This window comes from Megascapheus bottae, chromosome 20, assembly GCF_031878675.1.
Source record: "Megascapheus bottae isolate mThoBot1 chromosome 20, mThoBot2.hap1, whole genome shotgun sequence".
NCBI lineage: Eukaryota > Metazoa > Chordata > Mammalia > Rodentia > Geomyidae > Megascapheus > Megascapheus bottae.
This window is the reverse complement of record NC_143528.1, coordinates 25,924,073-25,938,157: the sequence shown is the minus strand read 5'-3', so window position 1 is coordinate 25,938,157 and position 14,085 is coordinate 25,924,073. Positions and strand designations below refer to the sequence as shown.

The 14,085-nt window shown below is 35.7% G+C and overlaps 1 protein-coding gene across 3 annotated transcripts in view; it reads right to left on the bottom strand.

Annotated features, from left to right (window-relative positions):
* Asb5 (ankyrin repeat and SOCS box containing 5) overlaps positions 1 to 14,085 on the bottom strand; it is a 65,034-nt gene that overhangs the window by 30,454 nt on the left and 20,495 nt on the right. For all 3 annotated transcript variants that reach the window (XM_090353777.1, XM_090353778.1, XM_090353779.1), the window contains exon 2: positions 262 to 341. In XM_090353777.1, the coding sequence (XP_090209903.1) occupies positions 262 to 341 (80 nt within the window). The remainder of the gene's footprint in view (positions 1 to 261; positions 342 to 14,085) is intronic.

The window sequence follows — 14,085 nt, the reverse complement described above, 5'->3', positions numbered from 1 at the left end:
TGTCTAAATATGTGTATCAGTGAACAAATACACTGTATGAAAAATGCAAATACAGAGGCCAAACATAACAAAATAGTGGTAAAGGACATTCCAAAGCAAACCAGAAACTACTGACTTGCCCGAACTATAGTGCAATCAAATGGATGTAGTAATTACAATGCAAACCATCTTACTATTTTTGAGTGATTGGTTTTGAAGTGCTCCATGCTCACCCAAACAGGGTGCATTGTAAGCAACAACATGTAATATACTTTTTTTTACCTGTGATAATAATGTCCTTAGAGCAAGAAGACGCCCTTGACTTGCAGCTTCGTGTAATGGTGATCGATCTGCCCAAGAACCTATCAAAAAAAGAAAAAAATAAAGAAAAATTTGTGAGTCAAAGTAATCCCTTCCAGGCTCAATTACTATGTGATATACATGATTCACATGCCACACTCAACAAGGTCACTGAGATACTTCAATTCCACACACTAAGAAATTGTATTCTTCCCTGAAGACGATCAAAGTTCAGAGGGATGTTACACTACACTTACTTGTACCCACTAAATTCCTCCAAAGAGGAGAGAGATTATGATTTGCAGATGGGGGAAGCAAAAATATTTCATATATACAAGCAGAAAAAAATTTAAATCATTTTGTGATTGATAGCAACCAAAATGCTCACTTCATCTTAGTGTCCTGAGCTGTGGTCCTCCTGGCGCTGTCCCTCAGATTCTTAGCATGTCAGGAATCCTCTCTGTGCCACCCTAGGATGGCATTGGCTCCCTACCCCCTACCAAACTGTGTTCTGGGATTCTGGTCTCTCAGGGTCCCTATCTCGGTTTTGCTCTTCATATAAGCTCTGAACCCCTCCAATTAGAAGAGTCAGACCTGCCATATGAGGTTCTCTTCCTCAGCCCCTCCTTGGCTCCCAGGAGCTACCACCCAGAAGCATACAATCCTCTCCCATCACTCACGTTACAGCCACACAGGTAGATTTAATTCTGGGAGTACAACACTTTTCTTTCATTTCAATTCAGTATGTTGGATGCAATTTGCCAAAAATGGGATAATAGTCAATGTTTTAAGATGATTAAGTTGTGGCTCATGCCTATAATCCTAGCTGAGATCTGACGATTGTAATACAAAACAAGCATGGGAAGCAATGTCTCTGAGACCGTATCTCTAATTAATCACCCAGAAACCAGAAGTGGAGTTGTGGCTTTAGTTGTAGAACATTAGCCTTGAGCAAAAAAGAGCTAAAGAACAGCACATAGGCTCTTATCAAGCCCCATGATCAACATTAAAAATAATAATAATAGTAAAGGCAGACAATGTTCACCAGAGGAAAATATAATGTCACTTCAAGGACTCGGTTAAGTAAAGATACCCCTTACTAAAGACAAAATCCTCCCAATGCAATAGGATGATTGTTAATATCTATCTTGCCATTAACTACTTTTCTCTCTTAAATTCATAGGATGTAATAAATAACAGTGTATTTTAAAAACTGCTGATGCTGGGTCTGGGAGTTTGGCTAGTGGTAGAATGCTTGCTCAGCATGCACAAAGTCCGGGGATCAATTCCTCGGTACCATATACATAGAAAAAAGCCGGAAGTGGTGCTGTGGCTCAACTGGTAGAGCTGTAACCCTGAGAAAGTGTTCAGGGACAGTGCTAAGGCCCTGAGTTCAAGGTCCAGGGCTGGCAAAAAAAAAAAAACCTGCTGATGCTAACACAGTGGAAACAAATCCCCTTAGCTACTAATCAGAAAAGTAGACTTTATGAAAAGTCCATCTCAAGCTTGTTGAATGGGTTAGGAAATCTAGTTGCATGAATGCTGTGTTTTAGAAGCCGTCTCACTATCCCTTTCTTTTCAGATCAAGGAGAGTCTACATGTGATGTATATACGGCTCTCCCTGAGGTTTTGTTTTTATCACACCTAAGTGAACTGCCAATCATCAATCTTTTTATGCCTAATTATTCAATAGCATTTGATTGAAAATTCAATGCAGGGGCCTGGAGTTTGGCCTAGTGGTTAAAGTGCTTGCCTAGCATGCACGAAGACCCAGGTTTGATTCCGCGGTACCACATGCATAGAAAAAAGCTGGAAGTGGTGCTGAGGTTCAAGTGGTAGAGCCTCTAGCCTTGAGAAAGTCCAAGGACAAGGCTCAGGCCCTGAGCTGCAGCCCAGGACTGGCAAAAAAGAAAAAGAAAAAAGAAAGAAAATTCAATACAACGTGACACGATGCCAGAGGATGTCTCTACTGTTGATTTATGAGCAATAATTATAATAGCTATATTGGACATTTACTGTATCCATTGTAATAGGTAAGCTTTATGTACAAGGCCTATTCAGTTTTCATAACAATGTGATGAGGTATGTACAATGATTATTTCCATTTTAAATATGAGGAAATGAAAATTAGGGAAAATGAAATAATTCTGAGGAAAATGTAATTTGAATGCCTAGCTTTCCTTCTAACCACAATGCAACACCACCTTCTTTGATTTGCTTATTGACATAGAGTGACATTCTGCAGGAAAAGAAATTCCCAGGTCACAATCTTTTTCTCAAAATGTGAATGATAAGAGTTTTATGGAAAAAGTATCAGAATGCTCAGCCAGTATAACAGTTAGGGTCTGGGAGTATGGGTTAGAAGCAGCATTATCCTCAATTCTTGGAGTTATTCTATGTCAGGAAACTAAGAAGAATTTTTTATACTGGATGAAGATCTTCAATACTCCATTGATGTCCTAAACAAAGACAAACTAATAAGTTTAAGTTTTGCCATCTACTTCTCTGGATAAAATAAGTTAGGAAACATTCTTCAGAATTCTACTCCCTCTCCAGAGTGCTTATTTTATGAAGTCTGCAGACTGAAATCTTTTTACAAGACTTTATTTAACAGCAAGCATATTGAAAGCTGTTTGCAAATTTCTGAAAATTCTGAAACTGATACAGAAAATTGGCTTGAGCCATTGAGAGTAAGGTAGGTATTATCATTCAGTTGTATGAGTCAGAGAAGGTCAACTCATAAGTCTTTCCTCTCTCTTCCCTTCCTCTCTCCTTTCTCCTCCCACCCCTTACCTTATTGCCTGAAGTTCAGAGTACCACTGAATTATTGATAAATCTAACTAAATACAAATGTCCTTAAACCTCACCAGATTGCTCATAAAGACTAAGTGTAAGTTTTCTTGTTTTAATTCTCTACTATTTTCCCAGCCAGGAAACTGATAGAACTGACTAAGAAATTAACCCAAGATCCCAAAGCATATAATTATACATATAAAATCCAAACTACAGCCTCTTTAACTTCAGAGGCAACACTTTTAACTCTGTGTAATCCATCCCCCTCCTATAACATGCTAAGTATTTTTTAGTGAATGGTAATGCTATAAATGTCTCTGGAAACTTTTTCTGTTATGCTATTTAATTGGCCTATTTTCTTCAAATATCTCCATAAACTAAAACCCTGTAGCCTAAATAGATATTTTATTTTATTCATAGGAATATTTGTAAGATGTTGCTCTGATAACAGACACTGGAGATGGAAAAAAATACCCAAAAAAGTCAAACTGGAGAATAAAAAGTGCCAAATTTTGCCAGTCCTGGGTCTGAGCACAGTCCTTGGACTTTCTCAAGGCTAGACCTCTACCACTGGAGCCTCAGCACAACTTTTGGCTTTTTTTTCTATGTATGTGGTACCTAGTAATCAAACCCTGGTCTCCATGCATGCTAGGCAAGCACTCTACCACTAGGCCAAAACTTTTTCTTTTTTTCTTTTATTTACCAGTACTGGGGCTTGAACTCATGGCCTGAACACTGTCCTTGGGCTTTGTCAAGACTAGAACTCTACCAGTTGAGCCACAGGCCCACTCTAGCTCCAAATTATTCTAATTATACCATTAATTTGGTCCCTTTTCTAATACTGAATCCATTTCTTATGTATTCAGGAACTTGAATTGTATTCTGTTTTCATTAAGCAGCTGGTGTGATTTTAAAATACAGCTTGCTTCTTTTCAAGTCTTTTTCATTAGATTTTTTTTAATCTTCTAATTTCAGGGAAAAAGGCCAATGAAAATTAAAAATAACACACATTTACTAAGCCAAAAAAAAAAGAAAATTAAGAATTAAGTCTTATCAAGTCTTTATAGGAAAAAAACCAGAGCAAATATTAAGGATACCCTGGAAATGGTACAATTTTTATCCCACATGTTTATTATTAGTCACAGAACAATGATCATGGTTTTAAATTTGAAGCACTAAAAGTTTGCAATAAAGACAACGATTTCCTTTACAAATAGATAAATACATATTTTATAAAGAGTTAGCTTATCTAGAAGTGTCCATTCAATTTGTTTAAAAAACAATAAGACAGGGCCAGGAGTTTAGCCTAATGGTAAAATGTTGCCTAGCATGCACGAAGACCCGGGTTCGATTCCTTGGTACTACACACATAGAAAAAAGCCAGAAATGGTGCTGTGATTCAAGTGGTAGAGCTCTAGCCTTGACAAAGTCCACGGACAGTGCCAAGGCCCTGAGTTCAAGGCCCAAGACTGGCAAGAGAAAAACAAAAAACAGACATCTAATTCTTTGATTTTTCCATTGGCTAGAATTTTTGTATATTACTTGTTTGTAATGTGTAGTCTTATAAATTTAAAGCTGAATTATAATAATATAGAGTATTAGGTATTGGTGGAACAAAGTTTGGTGGCAAACTAATAATTTATAAGATATTAGAACATGATGCTTTTGCTCACTAAAATGCAAATTTCACCATCATAAACAAAATTCTCTGGGGGAAATGACCATGAGATGAGCTTCAGCATCTAAGATAAAATTTGACAAATCAACCATACTCCTTTATTTTATCATGAAAAACACGAGTGTGGATTGAAATTCCAGACTTCAGAACATATGTCAATTTTCATTGTAAATATTTAAGCAACAGAACAGAAAACTCATATTAGTTTTCCAAGTGGTTTGCAAATTTGAAAACATGATGTGAAGCGTAATCTGCAGAGAAATGGCAAATTAGTAAAATCCTGAACAATCGATGCTTATCCATATGCTCAATTTTAAGGCATCACTTGAAATTTTTGCAATCATCTGGATTTTCCTTCCTATGTGATATAATAAAATTTTACCATCAATTTATTTCTGAAGATATATGCAGGATTTTAGGATGCTGACTCATTTCCACAGCCTGCCTTTCTGTCATAACTAGCAAGCATGACAATTAGATGTTAGAACTGGCAAACACCTAAGCCTTTTAGATTCAATTTGGACTCATTTCTTCCTATTAGTAAGACCATTAGCAGCAGCAAAAACTAACAGTATTTTCATTCCAGGTCTTCTTATATTGCTCCTAGTTTGCTCCCCTTCTTTGCATCAAAATGATTTCATTAGTCTTCTGAAAAAATTTAGCATGTCATGTCTTACTGTTTAGAGAGAGAGAAAGAGAGGGGGAGAGAGAGATAGAAACAGACACAGAGAAACAGAAACAGAGACACAGAAAAACAGAGGGAGAGAGAGAGATTTATAAAATAGCTAAACACGGTCCAAAATTAAGAATTTTTGGAGAAGAATGACAAAACAGTTTACAATGAACAAGATATACAAGTACTTAAATCGTTTTTTAAATTGCTATTATATTTTCTTTCTTGAGTAGCAAGAAATAAATTTACCCACAAACTTTAAAAGGAGTAATTTGTAGAACATGCATGCTTCCAGATAAAAACAATCATTTGTTTTGAATTCTGCCTTCTGAACTCGAACCTCATCTCATTCACTTCCTGGAGGGTTTCTTAGAATTTTACAACTCATCTTTAACATGTGACAATTAGAAGATACTAGATAATGTTCTGTTTTCTAGTTAAAATAAGTCTTTCCCTTTTCCTGTTTCCACCCAATCAAACCTGAAAAGGAGCAACTACAAATTTCATTTTAAATGAGTGATACTAAACATCTTACCTTCTGTTATAGCTATGTTTTACATCACATTTATAAGCTATCTTAAGATCAAACCAAATTTAAATATCTCAAGATTGAGCACAACTTCAAGATTGTGCCCCTGATACTCTGTTTATTCATTTTATTATCTTGTTAGCCTTTGAGTATCTAGGATAAAAGCAATAAAACCTCAACTCTAAAAACAAATGCTTTCAATTTAACTCATTAGAATAAACTATGCAGAGTGAAATTGTTTTGCAAAATATCTGACTTTCATCATGCTGATCAAATGCATACTGCTCCAGACTGTGCAGCTATGCAGGCGGTAACTCTGACTATATTTAGAAATGAAACTGGTTTCTGGATATCTAGTAGATTATTTACGGGGTGAAAGCTGGCCTTGTCTTGTAAACAACACATTGCTCGAGCAAAAACATTCACAGTTTTATCCACAAATATATACAAAGTTTTATAAAGATGCATATCATACCTAAATCACCATCTCCCCAGGGCACTTCAAGCCAGCCACTGCTGAGATAAATTCGACTCATATCTTTTTTTTTTTTTTTTCAGCCTGGGCTAAAAAAACTAAACCTCATTTGTCACTTGCTAGTTCTGTTCAGCCATTTTAGAAAGCCCCTTCATTCCTTGTAATATGACCTTTCACCTCCACAGAGAAAAATGGCTTTGGGGAATCTGATTTGCTTTGAGACTTGCCTTTTTTAAAAAAAAAAATAGATTGCTCCTATTTATTTGAAAATCTTATCACCCTAACTTATTTTTTCTTCTTATATTCTATGCTCTATTGTGAAATAAAAATGTTATAATTGACTTATGTGTCTGACTATTGTAAGACCATTTATTGATTGTTCCCAATCTTAGTGTTTCAGTGAAATGAGATTAAGAGTTATGGAAAATTCATTTAACGTTGGTTTTGTGATCCCAAGGATTTGCTTACACTCGGTTTTCCTTAGTATCCCCAAAATAAGAAGCATACACCCTTACACAGACTTGTAACAAGTTGAAAACGAGTGACCTTTTCATGCAGCATTTTCCTTTATTAATATACTTAGTACATTTAAAGCTTTCTTAGCTATAAAATTTTAAATCAGCTACCTTCTTCAATGATGAGCCCCTGGATTACACAAACCCTTTGCAAGACTGTATCTAATTTTGGATCTTACGTTTTAAGATTTCTCCAAAATGTGTTCTGTCTAACATGAAAACATTTACCCATCTTTACTCACAAGTTTAAAAGATTAGCTAACTAGACATCTAGTATCTTTTGTTTATATGCTTTCAGAGGAAAGATTAACAGATCCATAGGAATTCATAAGGCCAAGCCTAATAAGAGCGAAATTGTAGTCTGTTTTTAAAACAACAAAAACAGCAGTGACTTCAAGGATTGGGACTGTTCTTTCTATTCTCAACCTCTCTTCAGAATAATGGAAGTCAAACTCTGAATCCAGGAAACCTTAAGTATATATGACTAGTGCATGTGGAATGTTGTAGTTATTGTTATTTTGAGAAAAAGAAGGTTCTCTTTTCACATACCCTCTGAATCTTTATGATTACAAGCTCAGCTTTCATATATCTATTCATTCTTGAGATCCCTGCTAGTTCCCTGGATATAAATATTATCTGTAGGCTGGTTTTGCATCTCAATACCAATACTTGCCTCTTAAATATGAGACTTTCATTTGCACTCGGCTATTTATTCTCCATTGAACTTCTAAATAGCACTTTAGTTTAACATGTCCAAAACTGAACTCTGGAGTTGCTCTTTCTCAAATCTCCCTCTCAATAAATTGCAACTCTATTCATCCAGTTGCTTCAAAGTTGCTTCTCTTTTGCCTGAACCATTGGAACATCAGCCAGACTTTGACTATCCCTCCACCACCACTCTTAATACTCAGTTTCTTGCTTCTGTTAGTCTCACAAAAGAATCTCAAGTATGCTTCTACTCACATTTTTCAACAGTCTATGCTAAACATGGGAGTCTGAACCAACAAAGTGTATTAAAATCAGAAAGCCAGTGGCCTCCCTTTTCACCTAGAATATAATTTCAACATTTTTTGTAATGGTACTGGGATTTGATCTCCCAAATGTTTCCCATTTGTTACTGCTCTACCACTTGAGCCACACTCAGTCCTCTTTTGCTTTAGGTATGTTTTACGTCTCCTTTATTTGCCTTGGATTTTCCTAGGCATTCAGTCCTCCTGCTTATGCCATTCATGTGGCTGGAATTACAAGAGACATCATCATGCCTGGCTTTTTGGTTTAGCTGAGGATCTTACTAACTTTTTGACTCATGATTCTCCTAATCTTTGCTTCAAGAGTAGCTGGGAATTACAAGCCTGCACCACGAAACTGAGCCCTCATTGAGGTTTTTGTTGTTTATCATGACCTGAAATTGGAAAGACCTCCTTTTCCTGCACCCTGACTTCCAGATGAATTGTTGTCAACAAATTCGCCCATTTATTCTATGTTATTAAATTAAACAAAACTCTAGAAGCTCCAAGAATGTTAGATTGTACTTAGGGAAGACAGGAAATCTATCTTAGTAGGTGGACATACAAAACCTGTGGCTGCCCCCGAAGCACTGTTGAAATCTTGCCTCTTTTGGGGTTTGAAAACATTAATGGCCCCTAGTGAATACAGTTTATCATTACTATGTGGAAGGAGAGACTATCTGCCTTACTAATTCTTTTGACAGCTGGATGTGGACTCAGTTGCACATTCCCATCAACTGTTTTCTTTCCTGATTTCATTCTAGGTTCCCTGTGTGCTCAGTTCATTTCCATACTGTGCATAGTATTGTGTTGAGGAATCTCTTTGCTTGTGGTTCTCCCTAGTTTTCCTATTTGGGCTTCAGGATCTTAAAAAGTCTAAACAGCAGTAGCTTGACGAAGGTTTCTTCTTTTAAGTCAATAGGGATACTCTAGGTTGGGGAAAGAAACATTAGTAGAGTGGGAAGAAGGAACAAAGAATAAAGAGGCCAAATAAAAACCATAAGAGATGAGAGAAAAGATATTAGGGGAGAAAAGGTGGACATCCAGTAATACAGACTTGTCATTTGGTAGTAAGTATAAGGAAGAATCTCTAGGTCCAGCTTGTTCCTTGTGGTTTTAGGAAGTCCTCTTACATATTAGGGATGTGAGGAAAGTTGCCATAGACCTAGAGATCCTGAGGGCTGAGTAGGAAAACAAGGAAGAACCATAGTTGTTGAAGGGAATGTGCAACTGAGTCCACTTTCAGCTTTCAAAAGAATTTGTAAGGCGGCATTAGAAAACAAAAGTAAAAAGGAGGCTCTAGATCAAGGCAACTCTACTTATATCCCTAATAAGTAAGAAGACTACCTAAGACCATAAGGAACAAGGTAGACCTTAGACTATTTTGTCTTCTTATTTACAACAATCACATGCAACAAATTAGTTGGACATTTTTTGTTGTTCATTGTGTTTACAACAGGCAAGCATGGACTTAGCCAGTGGGTTTACCAAAAGCAGATCTTAGAAATGAGGCTTGCTGTGTTTCCCAGTATACCAGCATTCAGTTCCAGCCTCTGCAAAAGCCCGAGTGGAGATAATAGCAGGAAACGTTATTTAAAAGATAAAAAATCCTCTTCAGCCTGGTGGGACTGGAGATTGAAACCATGGACAGCAGTGGCTGGGGACATAGCTAAGGGACTGAACACTTGCCTGTAATGTTAACTAGCGTACACAAACCCTGGGTTTGGTGTTCTGGAAAAATATACAGTAAATAAGTCCATCTACTTTTTCTCTTTTCTTTCCATGCTGGAGAGCAAATATGGGGCCACCAACCTGCTAAATAAGCATTCAACCACAGAGCTTGCTTATATTTTGACTAGGTCAACCTGCAGAATTATTTTCCCAGCAGATTATTTTCATTCGAATCCCCGTCTTCATCATGTTTCAAAAGCTTCCTCCTCTAAAACAACTTGCAATAGTTTCAACAAAAGCATGCCCTTCTCTTACAGTCCTTGACTGGTTTTTTGTGTGAGCACTTTGAGAGTGACACCTTTGCATGTCACAAATACAGAGGCTGGAAGCTCTTGGAAATTGTCAAATTATTATTTGAGCATATATGCATGATGATCTTTTCCTTCCATCTTTGATTCTTTCCTTTCTTCTTTTTCTTCCTCCTCTCTTCCTCCTCCTCCTCCTTTCTTCCTCTTCTCTACCTTCATTCCTCTCCTTTTCCTTTCCCTTCTTTTGCTCCTTCACTTCCCTCTCCTTCTGCTTTTTGTGGCACAAGGGAAATAAACCAGAGTCTAATACATGTTGAGCAAAGGCTATGATGTCTCTTCTCTCAAAACCACCAGAATCAATCTCATAAATGTTCACACAAAGCCTCATAGGAATCCCATCTGGAGGCACTGCACGGTGTGGTGTAGTAAGGTTAAAAATGAGCTTTGGAGAAAGACGTATTTACACTGAACTGTATTATATACTTGCTGTTATGTTGGTAAGTTTTTAAAAAATAATTGCCAAATCTCCATTCACATCTATAAAATGGCAACATTAATTATTTTCTTGAAGGAGTTAAAATTGATAAAGAGAGAAGTCTAACAAAATAAATTCAATTTCTTTGTATTGAGCTTCAGAGAAATTAAATAACTTGACAAAGTTAAAACTAATGAAGTCAGAAAGCAAATTCAGTTCTTTTCAATACCCAGTGACATTTCATGATACAATATTTTCATTTTAACCCTAGAATCACAGTAGACTGATAATCTCTAATGGAGCCATGATAATTGTACTAAATGACAGAATAAACATGTGAAAATTTGCCTTCTAAAGGAAAAGATTCATAGAATATTATTTTCTGAGTGTTCATGCAATGGCACATGTATTTAAAAACTAAAATAGCATAAGAGCTGCACTATTGTTTAGAGATAAGGTGATTTTCACATCAAGTAAATTGTAAAAGAAAATTTCATAATAACTATTTTCGAGTAGAACCATTTTAAACATTTTAGCATATATTCTTTCCAACTTTACCATAAATACTTCTTTTTCTTATTCTTTCTTCTTTTTTGTTTTCTAAATGTTGGTCTTTGGCTTGAACTCAGTCCTAAGCACTATCTCTGAGCTTTTCTACTACTTGAGCCAGAGTTCTACTTCTGGCTTTGGGGAGTTAATTGGAGATAAGAGACTCATGAACTTTCCTGCCTAGGATTGCTTTGAAACAGGATCTTCAGATCTCAGCCTCCTGATTAGTATTACAGGAGTGGACTACCAATATCTGGCTAACAAACACAGTTTAAATCAAGATGAGAACACACTATTCATATGATTATTAATGTTTTGCTTTCATTTAATGATATCTCCAAGCCACTGTTCTCTGTAATAAAGTATAATGCTATAATATTTTCAGTGACTACTTTATGACATATATTTCATTGTCTAACACTATTTATATAGTTGATGGCCTATAACTAATGTTTAAGCATCTTTTGGTTTTAGGAAAACAATAAAAACGTGTATAATTATTTGCTTAGGATAAATTCATCAAATTACCTCTAACAGACTTGGGGATATATACATTGATATTAACAGTATGAAACAATTTTGAAATAATGTGAATGTTCTGTTCAATATATTTAAACTCTATGACAAAGAAAATAGCAAAATGAGATTTTAATATATAACTTTATGACTTAATAGATAACTTTTTAAAATATATAACTTTTTTCTCCAAAGTTTCTACTTTGAAAATAAATGAGGCACATCTAAGTAAATTTATGCACTCTCTTTTATTTTTCTTTTTCTATGTCACATAAATTAATATCTGGTAATCTCTTTATTTAATAAATTATATGATTCATTTTTATTTCTACAGTCACTGCATTTATGCAGGACATTAAAGACCATGAGTGGTATGAGGCAACCTACAGATGTTTCCCCACCTGTAGCACAAGGATTAACACAGACAAAGAACATTTATCCAATTACTTAACTGTTTCTATATAATCATCTAGTTTCATTTATGCATATGCATTCTCAACTTACTGTTAAACATAAAATCATAATAAAAAGAAAATGTGTCTGTGAGGAGGGGAAACAATCCAGTTCCTTTTACAGTTTTTTAAAGAATTGTTGGCCCTAATGAATATAGTTTTGACAAACACAATATTTTTAATAAATAATGATCTGTTAAAATAACTGACACACAAGTGTGATGATGAGAGATATGGTTATTTTACTTCTGAGCATGTGTATCAAACCTTTAAATCTTTCATGGATCACATTGGTGTCCAAGTAAAAGTTATACTAATTGTAGGTGTTTAATTAATTCCCTCACATAACACCTCTGCAATACTGTGCATATTCTTCCTACCTCATCATTTTCTATTATTAAAACTAATAGCTATGTGTCTGAACATTTAAAGGAAGTTGTTCTGTTCATCAAGTTTCTGGTTGATGGTCTAATTTACATAATTTAAAATTTCCATATTTCCCATAAATAGTCCTCTCTTCCTTAATCAGTCATCTGTTTCTGTTTCCATAATGCCTTAGAAGAACTTGCTATAACAGAAAGACAGGCAAGCAACAACAAAGAAGTCAAAAGTTGATCAGCGTTTTTAATATCCCATCATAAAAATGAACCAACAAATTCAGTTTCCATTCACTACAAGGTGAACCATGGTCAATCCTTTGCTATGCTATACATTTACATCTCAGAATTGCATTCTAGAAAGTAGCCGCAGGTCAAAGTTAGTATATGCAAACTAACAGGTCAATCAATTCAAGACACCAACAGATTTGCAGTGGCTGCTCTACTAACCTTGACTGGTCAGAATACCCCAGCTAGCTTTGCGTTTGGAAAAACTTTCCTCTCTACTTGCTAGCCTTCTTTTCTTGAGGATCTGCTTAATGCAGTTGCCTTCAAGAGCAGTATCTGCAGACATAGTTAGGTGAACTTTTTGTCTTTGAAAACCAGGTGTTTTTAAGTGGGAAGGCTGTAGCGAGAAGAAATATTAGCGTCTGGTTTTCTACCTGCTTTTCCTTTCCCTTCAGATTTTCACAAAGGTATTGAAGTGCGGACGGGAGAATGCTTTCCACATTGAACTCTATTTAGAAACGCAGAGAGCCAGGCTGGTAGATGCCTTGTGGGGGATGGGCTAGAAATTTGGTAGCATTTTCTATTTTTAAAGTGGAGACACACTGCTGCCAGAAATTTTTAACTGTTTGCATGATGTGGAAGGTGAAGGTCAATGGGTTAGGATGCTTTTCTTGGTTGAAATAGAATATACATAGATATTGTCTTCAAAATATGAAAGCCTATATAAGTGATCTACAAAGCAATCAAATGTGAAATGATCCATTGATAATAATTGTACAACAAATATTATGACTGGTAAGCTCAGTGATGGCCAGCTCATGTTTTATTTCTGTAAGAATCTAAATTTAGAGCTGGCTTCAGTACAAAAAGTCACAAACCTCTAACTTATATAGACACATATCACTATTATGATTTTTATGGAGGTCATTCCTAAATCAAAAGACATCAGCAGACAGCCTGAGCTTTTTTTTTACCCTAAAATGCAGGCCAAGAAGTGAAATGGAGTGGGGAAACACATATTATTTGTACTAGCATGTACAACTGAAGAAGGCACACAATCCTTGATGGAGTAAGAAGCAGGAATGAGCTGTGAAGGGCTCCAAGGATTAACTGAGCTGGTCACCTTACAGGGTATTAACATATTGAGATCTGCCTGGATGAAAGATGGTGACAGATTCTGTTATCTACATCTAGTTTTCAAACACTATTTTGAAGGCTCAACTCTTTTTGGAAACAAAACATGGACTATTGTCATTATAACAAGCAATGTAGGGAGAAAAGAAACCATCACAAAAGGAACAGGAGTTCCTATGTACTGTCTTGTTGTTTGCTGTGATATGACATTGCTGGAATTTACCATGAGTAAGTCACCAATAAATACCAACTACATTATTTCCCCATCTTGAATTACGATCAACTCATATTATTTATATGAGCCAGGGCAAGTCATTCAATGTCTTTGCTTCATTTACAAGAAATAAACCCAAACAAACAAACAACAAAAAAAACATGAGGTTTATTCCTATTTGGAACTAAGTCTTTGATTTAATTTTTTTTTTT